Source organism: Drosophila arizonae, chromosome 3, assembly GCF_054131065.1.
Source record: "Drosophila arizonae isolate 15081-1271.41 chromosome 3, UAZ_ARI_1.0, whole genome shotgun sequence".
Classification (NCBI taxonomy): Eukaryota; Metazoa; Arthropoda; class Insecta; order Diptera; family Drosophilidae; genus Drosophila; species Drosophila arizonae.
In genome coordinates, this window is record NC_142923.1 from 24,784,138 (window position 1) to 24,806,803 (window position 22,666).

General features: G+C 35.1%; 2 protein-coding genes across 2 annotated transcripts; both read right to left on the reverse strand.

Moving 5' to 3' along the window:
* Positions 1 to 75: 75 nt before the first annotated feature.
* Positions 76 to 6,244, reverse strand: Trx2 (Thioredoxin 2). The gene is made up of 3 exons (XM_089465541.1): positions 6,025 to 6,244; positions 831 to 977; positions 76 to 763 (listed from the first exon to the last, which is right to left on the reverse strand). Exons 1-3 carry the CDS (start codon positions 6,046 to 6,048, stop codon positions 614 to 616), a joined length of 321 nt encoding a protein of 106 aa, XP_089321667.1. The 5' UTR covers positions 6,049 to 6,244; the 3' UTR covers positions 76 to 613.
* Positions 6,245 to 6,983: 739 nt separating this feature from the next.
* On the reverse strand, positions 6,984 to 14,118 carry gcm2 (transcription factor gcm2). The gene is made up of 4 exons (XM_018001289.2): positions 13,702 to 14,118; positions 8,840 to 9,626; positions 8,672 to 8,759; positions 6,984 to 8,609 (listed from the first exon to the last, which is right to left on the reverse strand). Exons 1-4 carry the CDS (start codon positions 13,710 to 13,712, stop codon positions 7,567 to 7,569), a joined length of 1,929 nt encoding a protein of 642 aa, XP_017856778.1. The 5' UTR covers positions 13,713 to 14,118; the 3' UTR covers positions 6,984 to 7,566.
* Between the last annotated feature and the right edge of the window lie 8,548 nt (positions 14,119 to 22,666).

The following is a 22,666-nucleotide window of genomic DNA, read 5'->3' on the forward strand; positions in this document are numbered from 1 at the left end:
TTAAGTAAAGTTTCCCTCTCTTTGGCATTGGCAAAATAAACTTACATTACAGGGTATACACTTGAAACAAGGAAATTCTTATATGTTTTAAAATTTTTTTTATTTATTTTGCATTTTCTGTTTGCTGTTTCTTGTGAAATGTTTTACAATGCAATTGCGGTACAAAAACGAACTCGTCTTAATTAGTTTAGTTAATTAAAGCAAATAATTTTCACAATTTTTTTATTCTTTTTTCTTTCTTTTATGTTACATTTAAAGCCACTTTTGTATTTTGAATTGTTTTTTGATGCTGCGCTGCAGATTGCGGGACACGCCAAACAATAATATGTGAATTACAATTGATTTACAATTACATTTAATCTGAGCCAATCAGAGTGCTAGAATTAGTTCGATCAACTGTGTGTGAATGTGTATAAGTATGTGTGAGTGGGTGTCGCAAACATAGCAAACTTATGGAATACATAATTAACTAAATGGTACTAAGAGAACTTAGCGAATTGTCTTTTCTGACGGCTGCTGTTGCTGCTGCTTGACGACGACAATCCATTTTTACAAAGAAACAAAAAGAAGAATTTTAAGAGGCATTGAGGTTTAACTTCTATTGCAATTGCTCTTAGATGAGCTTCTGAATGGTCTCGGTCAATCGGGTGGCATTGGCGCCCGCGAACTCCTCCACCTTGACGGAGTTCTTGATGAACAGGAACGTGGGCATGCTGGATACGTTGTATTCCATGGCAATGTCTTCGCACTCATCAACATCAACCTGGCGAGCAGCAGAAAGCATCGATTAATTGTATAGCAATTGTATTAGGATTGATTAGGTTCTCTACCTTGATCACAACAATCTTTTCGGAAAACTGCTGCGCCAGCTCCTCCAGCTTGGGCGCAATCATCTTGCAGGGTCCACACCAGGTGGCAAAGAAGTCCACAACGACCAGCTTATCGCCCGCATTCGTCAGCTGTGTCTTGAAGTCGTTCTGCAAATAACAGAAATGAGGTTATGTTTTAGATTTAGTCAAACATGGATTATAATATACCCTAATGAACTACAACAATTCCATTAATAATTTTACTCATGCATAAAAAGAAATAATATAGTTCAGATTGAAAGGTGTGATTTATATAAATTAATTTTGCTTATCTAGATACTTCAAGAATGTTAAGACTTTGAGCTTTTTCAATTGAAATTGTAAAGAATAAATAATAAATATTAATAAATATTTATTCTTTTTTATTTTTATTTGATATAAACAATGCCACTTAAAACTAAGTATTAGTATTCTTTTTATTTCCTAGTTATTGCTTTAAGACTAAATACATTCTAGCAAATGCGAACTCCTATATTTCTATAGTTTTTCTTGCATGATGAATGTGTTTTGGTTTTTCATGATTTGAAAGAGTCTATTTTCTACTTAGTTGGAATTTTGTATTGAATGAATAAGATAATTTACACACATATAATATTAAATAGATTTGAATACAAAGTATTCTTTATATCGTTAACTCTATTGCAGCATGAAGTTGCTTTTTTACAGTGCTCGGATATAGTATTTCTTATCGAATTAATGCAGCTCTTTATATTTTTAGGCACAATGCAGTCCCTTGCAAGATGATATACTAGGCAATTAGTTTTATTTGCTTCTTATGGTGCTATATGCACATGCATATTGCTCAAGATATATCAGCTATTAAATTCAGAGCCTTATAATAAATGGTATTTCCAAGCTCTACCTCTTATGGCTGTAATTTCATATATATTATACTTAGTTACTATCAGCTATATCAGGTACAAGCTGTTAAGCTGTAGTTTCTTATTGCTTTATAAAGTTCTTTTCAGAGTGAATTTTTGATTATGTTGAGCACTTATATATGCTAAATATATAGTGTGCATATATGTAATTATTAGTTCTTATCGCTTTGGAGGCCAACATCGATCGATTTTGCTCGTTCTACTGTAGCACGTTGCTCCTTATCAGTGCGTGCTTTAACAGGTGTGATAAGCACGTTCAGTAACCCCGTTTAGTGTGTCAAATAAGGAATGCTGTTTGCAGCTCTTTTATATACACATTTTATATACAAAAATACATATACATATGCATATATATATTTTATATGCACTTCAACTTTTATCCGCTTCTATATCATTTTGCATTCAAATATTTGTGTGTGGACTTTTACTTATTTGCCCAGCCAGTGAAGCGTTCCACCCTTCTTTTCGCCCAACCACGTGAACAGGGAGCCATTTGCTTAATTGCTTAATCATCGACAACGTGTGTCATTCAAATTGGACTCGCGAGTCGGTGCGAGTAGAACATAACTTAACTTTTGACCTGAATCTAACTATGTATTTGCACACACACAGACACAAGCACACACACAGATACTCGTGCAGACATGCTTAAAGCTATTTCGCAATATTTTCTATATTTTGAATTAAATTCCAAAATGTTTTTCGTATATCTTGAACGTGTCTGTATTAAATTTCAATAAAATTCTTAGTGCATAATTTTTGTATATATTTTGCTATTTTGCTCTGAACCTATTAAAAATGAGAAATCCCTATAATGGAGCTTATTGGTCTAAAATCACAATTTGATTCATATTTGGAATTCACAAAAATTGAATAACAATTATTATTTATTTTGTTCTATATCATTTTGCATTCAAATATTTGTGTGTGGACTTTTACTTATTTGCCCAGCCAGTGAAGCGTTCCACCCTTCTTTTCGCCCAACCACGTGAACAGGGAGCCATTTGCTTAATTGCTTAATCATCGACAACGTGTGTCATTCAAATTGGACTCGCGAGTCGGTGCGAGTAGAACATAACTTAACTTTTGACCTGAATCTAACTATGTATTTGCACACACACAGACACAAGCACACACACAGATACTCGTGCAGACATGCTTAAAGCTATTTCGCAATATTTTCTATATTTTGAATTAAATTCCAAAATGTTTTTCGTATATCTTGAACGTGTCTGTATTAAATTTCAATAAAATTCTTAGTGCATAATTTTTGTATATATTTTGCTATTTTGCTCTGAACCTATTAAAAATGAGAAATCCCTATAATGGAGCTTATTGGTCTAAAATCACAATTTGATTCATATTTGGAATTCACAAAAATTGAATAACAATTATTTTGTTAAAAATATTTCATAATTTATGTATAAATTCGAATTCAATTTGCTTGGGAATTATTTGATTTTAGCTCTTCTTGAATCACATAAAAACATAATTCACATGTCGAAATTTTGTAGAAATATTTTTGCATTTGTTGAATGTGGCTGTATTATATTTCACAAAAATGTCGGTTGGCCTATATTGAAATATAAATTCAGAAATATTTTGATTGACCTCAAACACGTATAAATAAATATGTATATATGTTTGATTTCCCTCAATATGAACAAAAATCAAGAGAATTGCGATTTTATTACTTTTAAAAATGTACCAAAATTTCAAAATAAATAATTCTTATACAAATTTGTTCAAGCATAAAAATTCCTAGTTTACTTGGACTTTTTCTACACCTTTATAAATTGCATGCATTTCATTGCAATAGAAATATAAATTCATTTCTATAATCACTTTATAAATATACAAAAATTCAAATTTTTCAATACAATATAAAATAGAATATGAACATAAATATTTATATTACAAGTAATTATACGTATATATCTAGATTAGATATTGATATTCTTTCAAAACATTTGTTTCATTGAGACTCGCAGGTCGCACGTAAATTGAGGTACTTTTCTACTTCCATATTCATAACGAATCAATATAGAAAACAATTGGCATGTTAGTGGGCGTGCATTGTACTATAATGTGGGCGTGTACTAACTAGTTGTACTTTCACCTAAACATTTGCATTGATTAGTCTTGGTCCTAGTCCGCTCCGCCTCTGTCACGTTCTGTTGAATGACCTTTTATTAATTGCAGTCATTTGTAGCACGATATTTTATGTTCATTGCTGAGTGATTCATTGTGTTTGAGCTGAGGCTCGAATTGTACTACTTCTAACTGTCTACAGTTAACGCCAGAAATGACGAACCGTAACAGTTAATATGTGTTCATTTGTTGTAGGAACTGTGATTATTCCAATCTCTTTATTATTTTAATTCGAATGAATAATTCGAAATGATTTAACTAAATATATATATAGTTAACTTGTTTTCGCATTCATATGCACCTTTGTTGAATGGAATTTGGCTACAATTCCGAGCTGCCTACACAATATCTAAAACCGAGCTGTGAGACATGCGCGTGATTCATATATTTCTGTTGATTTATCTTATCCTATTGATTGAAGATTTCACTCACGGCATCAGCTGGAATTATCAATGAGCAATCATTTACTGTCTCAACTACAAAATCATGGCGAAATGTTTACCCAATTTCATTTACCCTAGTTGAAAATAGTTTAAATATTTAAATAGTTGAGATCTTATCAGCAATATACATATATGTTTAATATTTTCTTAAAAAGACATCAATTGTCAAAAATAGTTAAAAGCATAAAGAATAATTTCATAATTTGATGATATTGAAATGAATCATACATCATAAATATTGCACAAAGCTATTATTTTGTTTTTCTTTGATGACTAAGAAATTAGAGCTGTTTCTGTTTTCTTTTAAACAGGTTATTGACAACTTTGATAGAACTGTCTTAAACCAAGTTTTGTTAAAGTTATAAATATTTATTAACTATACATTGCAAAAGCTGGGACACTATTTTGTGCACTCCGACTAGGGTTACGAAATCGAATATTAATGTGAGAGATAATTAGCAACTTGTGACAGTGGCTTTTCCTGTTTTTTATCTGACAAAATTTTTATCAACAATTCCACCTGAAATTAGAAACCGGATATATGCATTCCTAAAGCAAAGTATGACTGTTGCTTAAATCAAAATAAAAAACCTTCTTAAAATTCATTAAATATTTTTTTTTTATTTTTTTTTTTTAATATTTTTTTTTTAATATTTTTTTTATTTGGATATAGGTTTAAACTTAAAAATTTGATAAGGCACTTGTTTACTTCCGTTTCTAGATTTTTGCTTATTATTTTTCTAGCCTTTCCCTGTGAAATCAAAAGCATTCCCATTCAACGAGAGATATGTTTTTTTGTATATCAACAATTCTTAACCACAATAATATATTATATATATATATATATGTATATTTGTTTGTAAATGTATTTTAAGCATATAACCACATAAAGACATGTTTATTTTACTGAATGATCTAATGAGAACTAATGAGAACCTTGTGACGTCATAAAAAATTGTGAAAAATCTTAGTTCTATTTTTTTATTGCGTGCCCATAAATAATTAATATATTTACTAAGCTGACGTAAGACATTTGTATTTCTTTTAGAAATGTCAAAAGACGGTGTTTAGTTAGCATTGTATGGAAATTGAAACCGGTTTTCGTAGCTTTCGCTGGCCCGCCAAAAGCGATTAAAGGGTAACACGAAGGCCAGCATACCCTGTGTCCCAGCTACAATTACAGCAACAACAAATACATTTTTTTTTTACTGATAAATGAAATGCAAACTCATCGTGATGAAAATGAGGTTTGTCTGGTAAACTAGAGGTTAGTTAGTATAGCAATGCAAATACATTGCATAGTTTTGTATGTATATATTTCTGTATGTATGTATGTATATAGAATTGTGTACTTATTGTCCGTCTAGTTGCTTTTTCACAATTCTTACACATACAAACAGTTGGAGAAGGCATAAAAAATTGAATTCGCTACTTTCTATGGCGACGCGTTGGCTTTCAATGAAGAGATGATATCATTGTCATATACTGGTTTTCTCTATGTATATACATATATATATATATATATATAAATACATATATATTTGTTGTTTGTGTGAAGCGTATGGCAATTGGGGCAAACTATCGAAACGCGAGTGGGGCGAGACGAGGCGAGAGTGCAATATATTTTGCACATTACTTAACCTAATGAGCGAAAGCAATTACAATAATTGTAATACTCACTGTGTCTGTAACTGTGTACACCATTTTGTAAATAGTTGCTGTTGCTGTTGCTGTGGTTTGATGGTTAGGTTAGGCGTAAGAACAACCGGTAAAGCTGTCTGAAGTTTTCTCAATTATTAAATACAACCGCACTCGGAGCACACGCAACCAACTCGTGGGGATTTAAACAAGCTAATGCGATGCCAAGCGTTGGCATCCGCTATCATATACGAGCGTTGCAAACTCGCCACGCAAAAGAGCGGGAGAGCGTGGCAAATTGGTGTGAGCTGGCAGGGCTGGTGAATTTATGCGGCGTGCTGCAGAGGTCACACATAATAATTCAATTATATTTTTGGCTATATGTTCATGTATTGTGGTTTAATGTATGAATTAAAAGTAAAAGACAAATTAAGAAATTAAATATAAATTTAAATTTAATATTCTTCATTTCATTAAATATTTATATAATATAATTATAAAATACAACTCTGCAGTGCGAACGGCTTGACCTTAGCAGCTGACCCTATTTGGGCTATGTTTATATTTTCATTCGCCAGATGTCGCTAGTGTGCATTTGTGACGTTAGATCTTTAGGTGCAAAGTAAATGATCAGGTATTAAATTTACATTTATTGCTTTTTATTAAAGTGAACTTTTCTCTTTAAATTAAAATTTTTATTAAAATATAATATAAATTTTAGATATTTAAGATCAATTTAAAATAGCAATGCATGTTTTATATGAAAATTTTGAAATGCAGCTCTGAAATGGCGCTGCTGTTGCTCATGTTAAATGTTTACGACAGGTGGCACCGCTGTTGGTCAATGTTGATACTCATGAACGCTAGATGGCGCTAGAGTGCACACATTAGGCGTTAGGTCTTAACCACAACAAATATTTTGCTTCCTTTATATATAAGCTGAGTTATTAAATATATATAAGCATATTTAATAATAAATAAATATTTAATATAAATGCTGTTACCTAAAATAATATATAAATTGCTTACTTTTATACATAAAAAATAATTTAAAACAGATATGTATATATTTATGTTTGTATGCCTCTACCTATTAGAGCTAGGGACTCTCGACTTGCTTTGGAAGTCACTATATATTAAGCTTGTTTCAGAAAACTGAAATTCGTGATATTTAGTTTTTTTTTAAATTAAATTAAAGAAATCTTTATTAAATTATAGTAGGGAAATCTTTATATCAAGAGTCCCTACATGTTTCATTTTGTTTTATATACTTTATACAATTATGGGTTTTGGTATATTTGGGATAACGGCTCTTTATTTCAGGGCATTTTGTAACCAATTCTCTTTATAAAACTTTTCAATGAACGTCCCTGAGCTTCAGCAAACTTTGTTGTCAGCCGTAATGAATTATGAGCAAATCACACACACTTACAAATCAACATTTCTTAATAATTTATTTTTGCCAAAATAAGAAAACAACTACACAGTACTATTTATATAGATACACAATATATGTAAATATATATCGATTTCAAATCTTGAGCCTACAAACTATGAGTAATGCGGCGCCTTTTTAAGTACTTATCAATGGGCCGCATGGGCGGCTGCTTGTGGGGGGGCGTGTTGCGGCGAATGATGCAAATGATGGTGATGATGATGATGATAGGTGAGCGTCGGCGCAGGTGGCGCCACAGCTGTGACAGCTGAGGCCGCAGCAGCGGCCGCGGCAGCAGCAGCAGCTGCAGCAGAGCCGCCGGCGGCAGCAAAGCCATTCGCTGCTACCGCCATCTGTTGCTCATAGTTGGCATAATGATCGTAATAGCTGCCGTAGCTGGAACCGTGCTCCAGACTCGGATTCAAGCCGTTGCCGCTGCCGCAGCCGCTGCTACTGCTTATGGCGCCACCTGGCGCCGTGGTGCCCGTATCAAAGTAGCTGACGCCGCTGTAGCTATTGGCGCTTTCGTAGTAGTGAGCGTGTCCGCCGGAAATGTTGCCGTAATGCTGCTGCTGATCTTGCTGCTGCTGCTGTTGCTGTTGCTGCTGATGCTGATGCTGCAGTTCGTAGTCGGACTTGGTTGACTCACGCTGGTAGTAGTAATCGTAGTTATCCTCCGTATAGCTCGCCACCGGCTGCGTCTCCACGGTCGCATTGTACTTGATGGTGGGCGTCGTTTCGTTCTTGCAGCCCAGCTCGAGGTGCTTGATCTGCGAGTAGTTGATGAACTCCGGCTCCGGCGTAGCCAGCTGTGGACTCGACTCGTATGCCAGCTGACAGCTGCTGTTGCCTAGGGCGTTGCTAGCGAAGCCAGACGGAGTGGACTGGGGGTGATTGGGCGGCTGGTAGGCCAGCTCCGAGATGCACGTGTAGGGCAGACTGGGCGATTTGCTGGGCGCGGCTGTGGCAGCCGTGGGCGTGGCATGGTAGATGGGATAATTGTAGGTGATATGCTGATGATTCACCGTGAACACATTCGCCGAGGATTCACAGTTGGCTGCTTCACTGGCGACATTGGCCAGCGGCCAGGAGCTGTTCATATAGTTGGAGGATTGACTCAGCTGATGGGCGCGCGTGCTGTCCTCCAAATAGCTGCACGTGCAGTGGCTATACGTGGTGCACTTGCCGCAGGCTATAAAGGATCGGGGTATGAGATGAGTTGGCGAAGCGATTAACAGACTCCAATTGACTCACCATTGAATTGATATATCTCCAGAGCTGAGTGACCCAGTGGCTGGCTGGCTGCGGAGCGCTTGAGCACTTTGCTCATGAGATTCTGTTGCTGCTAGCGGGAGAGAGAGAGAGAGAGAGAGAGTTTGAATGGGACTTGGGAAGAGATCGATAACAGGGAGTGGAACTCACCTTCACCTGCTTCACCAGGCCTGCTATGACCGACTTCTTGGGCACGCTGCTCGACCTACTGCCCGTCAGGCTGGAGCTGCTCTTGCCGGCCGTGAGAGAAACTCGTCCGAAGGCTCGCTTCGAGACGCTCGAGTTCTTGGGATCGGGTCGCAGATGATCGTGCACGCCCTTGGCCTGAAAGAAGATGGCATTGCCGGAATGCCGCCAGAAATGTGTGACCGGATAGCCGCAGTGGCCGCGACAGGGCTTGATCTCCAGCCGGCCGCCGCGGCAGCTCTTGTTGGGGCACGCCTTGCCCTCCTGTTTGCGTCGCGCCTTATCGCATATCGCCGGCCGCAGATTGATCTTGCTGCCGTTGGGCAATGTGCAGTGCTGCGAGCAGACGAGCACGCCCAGGCAGCTCTTCTTCAAGATGTTCACATTGTGATTGTTGGTGTTGCGCATGGCCCAGCCGGAGATGTGCTTCTTGGCCTCCTCGTTGTGCACCGAGTAGACCAGCCGGACATGACCGTCGCTCCACTCGCTGAACTCATCGAACTCCATGTCGGCCACCTGCGGCACGATCGCGTCGTTGATGTCCCAATCTCGTTTACTCTTGCTGACATTGTTGTTGTTGTTGTTGTTGTGAGTGTTGTTGTTGTGCGTCGACATCCCGCTGGATGCTGCCTGCAAGTGGCTCTGTTGACTCTGATGATGCTGCTGCTGTAGCTGTGGATGCGGATGCGGATGCAGATGCGGCTCTGTTTGTGAGAGTTGTTGGTAGTGCGCCTTGAACGTGTAGCCATTTCTGCAAAGGAGATTCAACATGTGTTCATTCCAAGCTAATCCTTATGGCTTTCAGATAAGATAAGACGTTTGGAAAGTCAGTAGAAGTGAGACACCAGCATAAATCGCTGATAGCTCTTAAAGACCGATTAGCTTTATCTTCGATTTAAGACTTTGTTCCTCCTAAGACTTAATACTGAGAAAATTTGTATTCTTACGAATTAGTCTTACGAATAAAGTTCATCCATCCGAATAAAGTCATTCCATACCTGTTAGATAATTTACTGTATATAAAAAGCAAAATTCATGTTGAATTTCCTTATTCAAATTATTATCAAATATAATGTTTATATACATATATAAATTAATTATATATGCACATAATTGGTAAAGCATCTGGCAGAGTTATAAGAAATATTCCTTCTTTTCTTAAACATATTCTCTTAATATTACAGATTTCCCACAGCTTAAAACTCTAACGTTTAATTGATCCTGATTTTAAATCAGGGAATAAAGTTTTATGCTCCACTAGCTCAATCCAATCTTTTAAATATTCATAATATAAACAATATACTCTAATGTTTGTAATGCTGATTGTGCTAATGTTAATATTCGAGTTTTAACTGGATATAATTTTTATATTTTATATGTATGGATATTACTAAACTTGTATTCCGATTCAATTCCACTATTAATATCAGCTCATCATTAATCTTTTTAATATGAAAAAATGTTTTATGAACAGTAATACAGTTTGTGAACCATATCAAGAATTGGAACAGATGCATTTCTTATCAGCTTTACTCCAACTCAATATAACTGTACTATAAAAGTATAAAAATATAATTAATTATACGATAAAAAATATTCAAAAGAAAAATAATAATAATAATCTGATACTTAATATATTTTCATCAAAGAAAACTCTAGAATTCTAGAAAGAAGTGGAATAAAATAAATATAAATATAAATAACTCAAGCTTATGATTCATTTTCAGATATTTAATTTTTTTGTTAATATTTCAAAACTTTTATAAAAACGGACTCATTTTTCTTCATAGAACCTAAAATATACGAATTTTGCAATTATTACTTAACATTTCCCATCTAATTTTAGTTTTCTACGTACTTAACATCTGTTACATGCTTTCATTCTTTTGGTTTTTTATTCACTTCTCGGCTCATCATTAATTTCAAATAATGTTAAATAACGCTGAAAGCAAACGAAAGAGTTCAACTCTAAGCACACTTTGAATGCGGGTTACCTTAGCTCTTAGCTGAAGGTACTTTAAGCTGAAGCTAAGGTACTTTAAGTTAAAAGTTCCTAAACTCAACGAAATGCACGTGAGTTTTATCTTATTGCCGCTTTGGCATCACTTCAAGCTATTATTTATTGGCCAAGCTTCAATCTAAATAAGTCGACTAAACGATTCCTATGAAATGGTCTGAACTTGGTTTACGATATCGTTGTGCGTTGCGTGGGTTCCGAAACAATCAAATGAAATGCTTGTTGGGTTTATGCGTGTCATGGCATGCATAACTCTTCGGGGCGTGACATTAAATGGGCAGAGTAGACGGCAGGCAGGTACCGTTAGCGTTAGCCCAGTTAAGAGAATCAAGTACCACATCGTAATCCGAGCGCCAGCTAACAATATTATTGGCACTTAAAGCGCCGGCGCTGTGACTCATCAACAGATCAACAGTGCGAAAGAGAGAGAGAGAGAGTGAGAGCGAGAGAGACAGAGACTCCAAGGCGTCTCGTCTCGTCTCCTGTGTGATCCACGCAGACGTGGGAGATCAACGCTTAGATTTATGCGGCAAACGTTTAGTGGGCCTCGCTCTACAATTAGCAATAAATTTGTCGAGGCAACGCGCCTCATTAGAGGGCGCCCTGTCGCGGAGGCCCCAATCACGGACGCAGTCTCAATATGCTCAATCTCTGGCTCGCCCCGGGCCTCAACTTAGCTCGTTCGATGCCTATTCTGTCTTGATTCTTTTTATGTGTACTGGGAAGTCAGCGGCAGGCCAGCGCTTCGCCTATGATACCTGATCGAGTTGGGATCGTGGTGGTCCGCATTGAACCTGTTTCACGTGTGGCTCGTTTGTCGGTTGTCGCTTTGTTTTGGGTACGTAAATTGACTGCTTGACACTTCGTAGCGCGCTTATCTGATTCTGATAGCCGCACTTCGTTGTTCTGAGCCGACTATAATAACTTTGTCACCTACAAAATATGTCTATATACATAACTATTTGCTCTCTCTCCCCCTCTCTCTCGCTCACTCTTTCTCTCTCTTTTTTGTACCCCTTTCACTGGTCCAGTCAGCCCCCGCTTTGGAACCTTTAGGTGTTTGTGTGTGGTCTGTGATTCCCGCGGCGTGTTTTGGAGTGTTATTAAGTCTTCTCACTCACACCCTCTCGTTCTCTCTCTCTCTCTGTCTAGATCGCTGGCATAATAAAGCGCTTGAAATAATTTAAATATTTTTGTGCTTATTTCGATGTTTTTCTTTTTATTGATATTTGTTGTTTTTTTTTCTTCATTTGTTTTATTTATACCGATTTATTGCTTAAATTTTTAGGCCTCTTATCATAGCATTTCGTAATTATGTTAGATTTTTTTAATGAAATTTTAAATTCTTTAAGTGCTTCATATATGTATAGACATACGTTTATTCATTAGAATTTGAACTCAATGCGAAATTAGATTTGAAAAACGTCATAAGTATTATCTTGATTTCAATTTTAATTATATTTGCGCAATGGTTTTGATTTGTAGTTTTTGGTATATCTATAGTACATATCTATAGGGGTTAGAATGGTTCGTGATTTAATTTAGTAGAACTATCGAATCTTTAGATAATAGTAATAGTAATAGCCTCTACAGTCCTCTTAAGAACCCTACTAAAAGGTCATCTCTGCAACGGATTTTAAAATATGTTAATCTATCTTAAACATTTTAAATATTTTCTATTACTATGTTTATTGCTCATGCATACTATTTTAAATATTTGTATTGTCCACTCTTTCAATATCATTAAAATTAATAATGAATAAATAGTAATAATAAATGATCAATCAATAGTTTGTTATTTTTTAAGGGTATCCAACCTTCGATTGGCAATATATATTTTTCTTATTGCGAATTTTTAAATGTTCTTTATTGTAAGTGTAAAATACGTGTTTCGATATCGCGATTTAAAAGCCCACAATATAATTAAACATTGTTAAAATTGTTTTATAATTTCATTTGCATACTTAAGATAAATAAAAAAAATTTTCCTGCATTATGATTGCTTAGCTGGAGATTATTTTATTGATTTGTTTATTTAAATTAAGCTATATTGCCTTATATATATATATATATATATATATTGCCAATATATATATATATTGCCAATATTGCAAATAGTGCTTATTAAAAACATATTATTGTAAAATTATTTCTGTTTTGTTGCTCTGCTTCTCCAGTTTCTGTAACATTTTATTCGTGCCCGCAGTTTGAATTATTTAACCGCAACAATGTGTTGATTTCTAAATATAATATTCTGAAGGTATTGAAAGTACGTTGGAATTAAATGATTATTATTAGTTTTGCTTAAGAAAAAAAAAAAAAACAAGAAAATGTTCTTTCTAATTTGTTTATTATATTGATATTTTACATATTTTACATTTTTGTTTCGACAAAAATGTTGTTGAAAATAATATAAAAAAAAAAAAAAATAAAAAAAAAAACAATAAATTATTAAAAAGTTTAAAGTGCATGTAATGATTGATAAACTATTACGTATATGCAGTATCGAATCAGCATTCGAACTTCTTTCGCTAGAAAAGTAAAGATATGGAAACTATAGATGCCATTGCAAAGGGCTAGATTCTAAGCGGCAACAGGGTAATGCTCAGTCGACAACATATGATTGTTTGGTCTCTCATTTCTGATTACGTTTCAATTGAAATTTTTATCGTCAATACGTCAATGTGAGTTTAAATATGTTTCTGGAAATGCCCTTGTCTGGCGTCGAGGGACTTGAGAGGCATCGATATATACATATAATATATATATATTATTATATTTATGTATTTATATGCCAAACAGAACTTACAAAACAACCATATTCCAAAACAAATGCGTTTAATCCACAGTCGCACGAGTGTATATATAATGTATATATATGTGTGTGTATCGCTGGTATATTGCCCGATTTATTATCCAATAGTTGAGCTCTTGTCAAACTGTAGGCACTTCACAATTGCAGCACTTGGCCATTATAATCAAAAATTTGTATATATTGAATGACGTTGACTTCCGTGGCCCTTAACACAATTGTCACTGTATCTAACGGTTAGATAGCATAGACGAATAGACTTGTAAAACGACCGTCGCTAGTTTTGTGACAATGGATGATGATGGCCCGACGACGGTGGCGACGACAACAATGACAACCTTTCGCCGTGGCAACCTGTGCGCGCGCTCTGTGTGTGTGCAGCAGGGCAAAATGTACGTATCTGCCAGATACAAAGCAACAAAACATAAAATTGAGCATAAACTTCGGGCTCTGAAGACAAAAACGACGCTGCCAGCCCAGCCAGCAAAGTTTTGTCAACAATCAAACGATATTATAGTATGCCTGGCTCCACCTACAAAACTACAACAACAACAACAACAGCAGCAGCAGCTGAGAGACCCATTGGACCCATGAACAGACCCACCCGCATAAATTTGGCAAAAAAAAAAAACTCCACAAACGTTGATGACGACGACGACGTCGGCGCATAATCAACAGCCAAAAACTCCACGAGCTGCAGACAGAGCGACAGCAGCAGCAGCAGCAGCAGCCGTCGCAGCTGTCGACGCGGCGTTCGTATGCTCATTGCAAATGATACGAGTATCTCTTCGTGTGTGTATATGTGTGTCTGCGCACGCTGCCTATTCCATGCTCATTCCAGTCGTCGCTGATTGGTCGGATAACAGCTGCTGACGCGCACGTACACACACACACACACATACAAACGCTCAAAGGCACTCTAGCTCAGTAAAGTGTGGCGAGCGTGTGTACAGCCGGCATTGCTCATTATCTGCTTAAGTGCGTGTGCGAGTGTGTGTGTGAGTTTTGAAGGGAGTTGAGAGTCTTTTGAAGTATCTCTTGTCTCTTGTTGTATAATAATTATAATGGAAAATGTAATTATTTACTTATGATTCAAGCTTATCAATTGCTTTATGTTTTGCTTTTGAGGCAAGCTTGAAGAGCTTGGAAACTATTTAATCTCCAACTCTCTCTCGCTCTCTTTCTCTTCAATATTAATTTGCGCTGCACAATCAATTGTAGCAGAAGTACTTGAAATATTGAATTGAACTTGATTTAAAGTAAATGAAACATGTATATGTGTGTGCTTGTTTGTTTTGAATTGTGTGACGTCTAAAAGGAAAGCAATGAAATGGCTATCTATCTTTCCTTTATGTACGCAAATTTCGTTTCAGCTTTAAAAGTATTGTTATAAAATCATGCGTAGTTTGGGTATTCTAGAATTTTCTAAGCTTTGTTTGTTTTTATTTGTTAGCATATTTGCCGCTTCCTTTACTAAAGCCTTTGTATTTGAAATAATTGTATATATATTTATTGTATTTCATTGTATCCTCTAAGCAAAAAAACAAAATTTCTTCGTTTCATTGCTTTTTTCATAATATTAATAATAATTAATTTGATGTAATATATGCATATATATATGTTGATAATTTATTATCTTACGGTATATTCATACATGCCATATTATTCTAACATTAATATAAAAAAAATTAAAATAAATTAAATACATATGTATATGTACATGTTTTTTTTTTTTTTTTCTTTTTTCTTAGGGTGTAAGCGATTTTACCTATTGTTTTCATCATTATTATTATAAATCATAAGAAACGATTTCCAAATACTTGCCACATAGTTAAATACTTAAATATTTCAAATATTTTATTTATATTTATTTTTTATCAATTTTTTTTTTATATTTTTATCTTTATATATTATTTACCATATATTCAACTAACTAATTATTTCAAGTCATTGGGCACTTGCTAAATATTTAATTAATTGATATTCTGCATGAATCCGTATTAGGTAAATATAAATATTAATCTAAAAATTTAATTTAAGATTTAACTACGCTCTTTCACTCAGTTGCATTAATTCATATTCAATGTCTTAATAAAGTACTTAACACATTTCACATTGAGATCGACTTGACCAATTTCAAAAGTCAGCTGCATAAATTAAATCATTTTCGAATGCAAATCTGGTTTGCAGTTTCGACTGGGCGATTCGTTAAATCGATGAGCGCCATTCATTAACTCTGTGTCCGCCCAACAATTTCTTAAATATTCCAATTGCCAATGGCCGAAAAAGAAAACAAGAAAATGAATAAAGAAAGAAGAAAAAAACATAAACAAATGAATATAATAACATGGTTAGCAAAGCAATGAGAACGGAAATTGTGAACGGTTTTTGGTAATGAGAACGAGCAGTAGCCAAGGCAGATGAGATGTAGTCGGGGTGGAGCTGGAGTGGCTGTGGAGTTGTCTCTCTCTCTTGTGTTTTCACCTGATCGGCCCGCATCGCCATTTAGGCCAAGAGTTACAAATAAAAACAACTAAACAAAAGAGTAATAAAACAAATTTATGCGTCCAGTTGGTTGGCTAACAATTAACCAACAGCCAGTTAAATTTAAACGACGCCCTTAGACAATGCCCGAGGGCGAAACCACTTGCCATTAGCTCATGAGCAAACAGGCGTTAAAGTGAAAATTGAGCTGCCGTTGACAGGAAATGCAAAGAAATGCGGCTGCTGCTGTTGCTGCTGCTGCTGCTGCTCATTGACTGTGACCCATAATTAAAAGGGCAGTACGCACTCACCTGGGCTGATTATACGGGATTGGGCCTCAAGATGTGCGGCAATGGCTTCTACTTCTCTTGGCTCTTAGCTCTTGGTCTGTTCGACTCTTGCCGACGATGTTGTCGCTTTAACGCTCGAGTCGCCAAATTATACGGGTGACAAAAACATATTTCAACGCAACAAAAATAGTAAAAACACACACACACACACTACACACTCGTACGCACATTAGTTTACAGCTCGTGAATGTTTAGTTTGTTGCAGCTGCGCTCAGGTCTTTGGCTTTTCGCAATTAATTGCTCAACATTATCATAATCGTGCCTTGTTTAATGTAGATACACTCGGTGTGGTCCATACACACGTAACTCCAACTCCGATTCCAGCTCCAGCTCCAACATAGTCTCCAACAGTGTTTGGCCTGGCTGTGCGCTCTAATGAGCGCGTGCTCTTCAGCTCCAAAAGCTCAAGCTGTTACAGCGACCAAAAAAAAAAAAAAAAAAAAAGACTAAAAGGGCCTGTCACTGAGTCACAACAACAACAGAAGAAGAAGAAAAACAATAAACAAAAAATACATTTATTAAACAGAATATAAACAAAAAATTAACAAAAATATTCCGATTTTTTTTGGCGCATCTAATTAATCATTGCGCCGTTAAAATAAATAAAAATTGGTATAGTTTCAAATGTGTTTCAGACGCTTTCAAGCACAAAAATTATTAATTAATTAGCTCAGCTATGCACTGAGAGAAATTGGAATTTCACAAGCTTAAAAAAATTAATGTAATATAACATTAAAAAATTAAGAAAATTCACATAAGGGAAAAAATTTATGAATATAAATTTATGAATATAAAAAAATATTTTTATAAAAATCAGTTTTAAAATTACAAATAAATAATATTTATAAAAAAATTAAAAAGTATAATTCAGAACCAAAAAAAAAAAGTTATAAATAAATAAAAAAATAAAAATTAATCATTTTAAAGTTATTGCAAAATAAAATATACTAAAATATGCATAATAAATTTTAAAAATTGGTTATGTAAAAAATAAATAAAACTAAAAACTAAATAAATGAAACAGAAAATTATTATTATTATTATTATTATTATTTTTTTTTTTTTTCAATTTAGAAAACGTAAGCTTGTTTATATACTTATATTAAAGAAGCAACGTTTACTCGTAGGAAATATATGTATATTCAAATTGTTTTAGCTTTGGTTAACTATGGAATAATAGAAAAAGTCTAAAATAATTATTTAAATTTTCATTGTTTATATAATAAATATTTTTTATAAATAAATACATATATTTTACTTTTCGGAATATGAGCCCAAACTAAGCAAAAGTTAATCAGCTTTAATGTAGCATATACATAGTAATGAAAACTGAACTAAATCTCCAGACTCTACTGCCTCTAAAATTTAAAAATAATTTCCAAAACATCAATTTGTAAAATAAATAACCTTAACTGATGCTAAGTCAATCCCTGCCTTAAAACAATCTTGTTTTCTATTACCCTAAATTTTGTAAAAGTGTATCTCAGTCAAAGCAAAAATCATAGACAATCTACAACAAAATCAACCAAAGTGTGACTTGTGGCACCCAGCAAAGACAAAGACAGACCAAAGGCAATTTTTCCATTTACGCAATTAATTGGTCGACTCGCTGGGCGGTCCACTAATAGATCAAGGGAAACAACAACAGCAACATCAAGAAGGTATTTTAAATGCGGATTAACATTTTGCCTATTGACTGATTAATATTTTACACACACACGCACACTCGAATCACCCACAACAAGTTTGGATTTTTTGAGAGGCCTTTTGACAAATGTGCTTAAGGTAAATGCTAATGGATTTTTGAAGTTCAAGAGTCAGTGGATTGTGACCTTATAAATGAGATCGATTAGAAGTCAATTACAAAAGGCGCGATGCTGCTCTCCCTCCCTCTCTCTCTCCATCTCTCTTCCTATCATTCTCTCTTTCACCTAAAAGGCTTTTTGATTATAAAAATTATGACTCATAAATTTAATTTTATGACTTCTTCGTTCACGGGCCAAGCAAAAAGAGCAGAAGGTGCCAAAATTATAGAGTTCGTGTGATGTAATTTTCTCACATAAGCCTAAAGAGCTTCTGCTGCTGGAGCAACTGTTTTGGGCCCAATTCTACAACCAATGGCAAATTGGGCAGAAGTACAGGAGTCTTGAAGCGTCGCTGTTGCACTTTAATCAGTTAAATGAACTGTTGAAAATTTGCCACATTTGCGGCATAATGATTTTAATGGACATGCCGGGGCCCAGCAGCAGCAACACGCGTCCTCTGTCGCCTGTTTAAACAATGAGCAGAGCAGCCCCGCAGGCAAAAGCCATTTGACACTAATGTGTTTTGGGGCTCGAAACGTTTGATTATCGCATCTCTGCGCATATTGGCATCGGCGCATTGGTCCAGCATGTCAAGGAACTCGGCCCTAAACACCGGCTAGCCAGCAGCTCTACACGATCATTACGATGGAGTACTCCCTCTCTTTCTCTCTCCCTTCCTCAAAGCCCCAAAACTTTTCATATGCAGTTATACGCCCGAGGGCTCTGTTGCAAGTCCTGTGAACTGTCAGCTCAATTTGTTCGGTTTTTGCCAGTTTTAATGTTTTATTTTTGCTTAACCTCGGCTGCATTTACATATTTTACATGTGCATATACATATACATCAACATACATACACATATTTGTGGCAGGGCAGACCCTGCCCTTGACCTTGTCTCTTGGGCCTTTGCTCATTCAGTTGGCTTATCTCGCAAATGCATTCATCCAATTCGAATGCCTCTGTGCTCCAGCGAGCCGAGATACCGCGATAAGATAACAAAGCGATTTCGACTACTGGGTGGCTTTTTGCATGGGTTGGAGCTGGCTCTTAATCCAGTTTGGCTCCGAGTTCACATTTAATTGAAATCGCTCTGCGACGACTGCGACATTGAAATTAAATTTGTGATAAATATTCTTATTGATTGGAATATTCAAATTTTAAATCTATAAGAGACTTAAGCAAGTTTAGTAATTATAGTTGATATCATATAATTTATTGAAAATATGGAAATATATGCCGATAAGAAATACAGAACATATTAGTTTCATTTTTGGAATACAATATAAAAAAAACTTAATTAAATTTAATTATTTTTAAATACTCAATGAAGGCTTATTAATTATTGTTTAATATAAAATTAATTAAATAATAATAAATAATAATAATTAATAATAATAATTAATTAAATAATAATAAATATGATAAAGGTGTAAGAACTAATAAAAAACTTAATACCCAATAAAGGCTTATCGATTATTTTTAATATATATTCAATACAAAATAATTAATTAATAAATACATTAATTAATATTAATTAATTAATTTAAAATAATAATAATGATAATAAATAAGTAAGAACTAAAAAATAAAAATTAGTTAATATTTTCTAGATAGATAACAATAATAATATAATATAATATATTCAATTGGCTAGTACTATAAATATTTTTAATGAATAACATTGTGATTGACAAAATATAAAAGTTATGCTTTTATTCTTAAGTATTTAAATATTGCTAAATATATATATAGACGCACAAAGCTACATTTTTTTTTTTTTTTTTTTTAGTTTTGTAAAAACATCATAGTACATTAACTTATTAATTGCATAAATCAAGCTGATCTGTCACATGCAGCTGTCGAGCAGCTCGCTCACTTGGCCCTCACTCCTTGGCCGCTTAGCCAGGCCAATCAGGCGAACGCAACTAAGCAAGATGTGAAATCTGGACACAATTATTGACTTCATCCCGCATATGTGTCTGCGCATTGGCATAGGCAATCAAGTGAGCAGAAGTAGCGTAGCGCCAGGCCAGGCCAGGCCACATAAGTGCGACCGATCCAGACGGCCAGCCGCAGTCGCAGTCGCAGTCGGCGTCGGAGTCGGCATTGCAGCCGCACGCATGACCTACGACAAGGAGCGAGCCGAGCAGTCGGCCAGTCCGACAGACGCTTAAGCAGACGCCAAAACTGAACGGTTAATAAATATGTACATTCATATATATACATACATATGTATGTATGTGAATACCCGTTTAACTTAATTACGATTATGTTGACGATTATGATTATATGACGGGCAGTCATCAGAAGTTATCTGCACATCAGCGACGATTATAGAAATGAAAAGTGCGACTGCAAAATCAAAGGGATCAGCGTTTTCATTTTAACATTCAATTAATGTGCTCACTGAAGGTCTGGCTGCCCAACAACAGGTGGTACGCAGCCACTAAATAATAATAATAACAATAACAATAACAACAACAATTAATTTAGCTCTGAATGCCATGAGCACGTAGACGGCACGGGTTAAATTCTCAAACAGACCACGAAAAGGAAGTGGCAAAGACTGCGGCAAGCCGCCAGCCGCAGCCGCAGCCACAGTTGCAGTTGCAGTTGTAGTTGTAGTTGCAGCTCCAGCTGCTGCTGCTGCTGCTGCTGCTGCAACGCGACGTTGGTTATGCAGGCGGCTGCTGCTGTTGCAGTTGCAAGTGGCATATACAGATTTACATGCTAGGCAGCGCCTCGAGTCGACGGCACGTGCTTCGCATGGCAAAGGTAAGCAGAGCTCGGTGTCTGGCCCCAGTCCGATCACGAGCCCAAGCCAGTTTTATTGAAAGGTGCAAACTAGAAACTCCCACGTTCATTTAGAGGCTCGCTCGCACGCTCAGCCCACTCGAAATTGAAATTGATGTACGAGCTGTAAGCCCCAGACCATTATCAGAGATAACTGCGAATCAAAGACCTCATCAAATGATCAATCACTGTGGCAGTCCGTCCATCCATCCGTCCGTTCGTTCGCTCGTCTGATTGTCTGTCTGTCAGTTTGTTGTGCCTAGGCGAACAAAGAGTGCGATAATTGCCTTTGACAGTTTTTACCGTTCGCCAATTGTTGTCTGGGTCGCGCCTGTTTACTCGATCGGGGTGGATTCTACTTATAGAGTGTGAGCATCCATTTCCGATTTATACACTCATTTTTGCATATGCTCATGGGATTGCCAACAGAGTTGAGAGAGAAGCAGCTGCTGATGCGCATGTGAAGAGACTTTAGTGGGCTAAAAATACTGTGAAAAATATAGAAAAACATTAAAACTCTAAAACTTGTATAATATAATTCCAGTTTATAATGTGAGGAATATTTGAAGTCAATAGATTTTTCTAACGCTCAGACTTTATCTAAAAACATTTTCTTAATTTTGATTAAATGATGGATGATGATTAGATTTGTAAAAATTTTAAAAACATATTATTACAATATATAATATATAGATATATATTTGAATACCAAATATAATACAATAGTTAATATATAGATATAGATAGTGGAAAAATAATTAGTTAAATATATACTGCATTAAAAATGATATTATTGTCTTCATGACGTTATAGTAGCAAAGATTGAAGTAACGAATATTGCTGAAAGTTTGTATTTAAATTTTGAGTAAATATTTAATATTATTTTTTTGTATATATAAAACCAAATAACCAAAATTTTGGTTTCATTTTAACAAGAAACTTTAAAGCCGTTAAGGACTAAAATTGTATTATGTATTATTGATATTATGTATATTATATTATTTATATTTTTTTATATATGAAATATATTATAGATTATTTAGACTATTCTTTTCATTTATATATGATACAGTGAATCTTTAATATATAAAAAATTCCAATATATATATATATATATTTAATATGGTTATATGAATTAAAATTATATTCAAATTTCATTTCCATCTCCAGTGAAAATTTTGCATTTATTTAAGAGTTAATTTATTTATTCTTATATAATTCAAGTGATTTTCTATTTATTTTGCATTTAACTTTCGTCTCCATGGAGGCATCTATAATAGTCTCAATGCATAAGGGCACTCATATAAAGCCTAGCAAATGCAATGCTGTTCATTTTATTTTCACCCATATGTGTGTACACAAAAGTTATTCATATCTCGCCGCATGCCAATTTGCAATGCGCGCTTTGTCATAAATTTTCGAAAAACCAAAAAAAAGTAAATAAAATAAAACTTATCTCTTGTGTGACGCGTGCCCAGGTGCCGCGGCAGACCCGGTCGGGCACGGGCCACGCTGAACGCTCCAGAAGAGCA

Coding starts and splice junctions, on each gene's coding strand:
- Trx2 (XM_089465541.1), bottom strand. CDS start 6,048: ATGGTGTACACAGTTACAGACACA. Junction 978..6,024: donor TGTACACAGTTACAGACACA/GTGAGTATTACA, acceptor TGTTATTTGCAG/AACGACTTCAAGACACAGCT. Junction 764..830: donor AAAAGATTGTTGTGATCAAG/GTAGAGAACCTA, acceptor GCTGCTCGCCAG/GTTGATGTTGATGAGTGCGA.
- gcm2 (XM_018001289.2), bottom strand. Junction 8,760..8,839: donor GCCTGGTGAAGCAGGTGAAG/GTGAGTTCCACT, acceptor TCCCGCTAGCAG/CAACAGAATCTCATGAGCAA. Junction 8,610..8,671: donor GGAGATATATCAATTCAATG/GTGAGTCAATTG, acceptor GATCCTTTATAG/CCTGCGGCAAGTGCACCACG.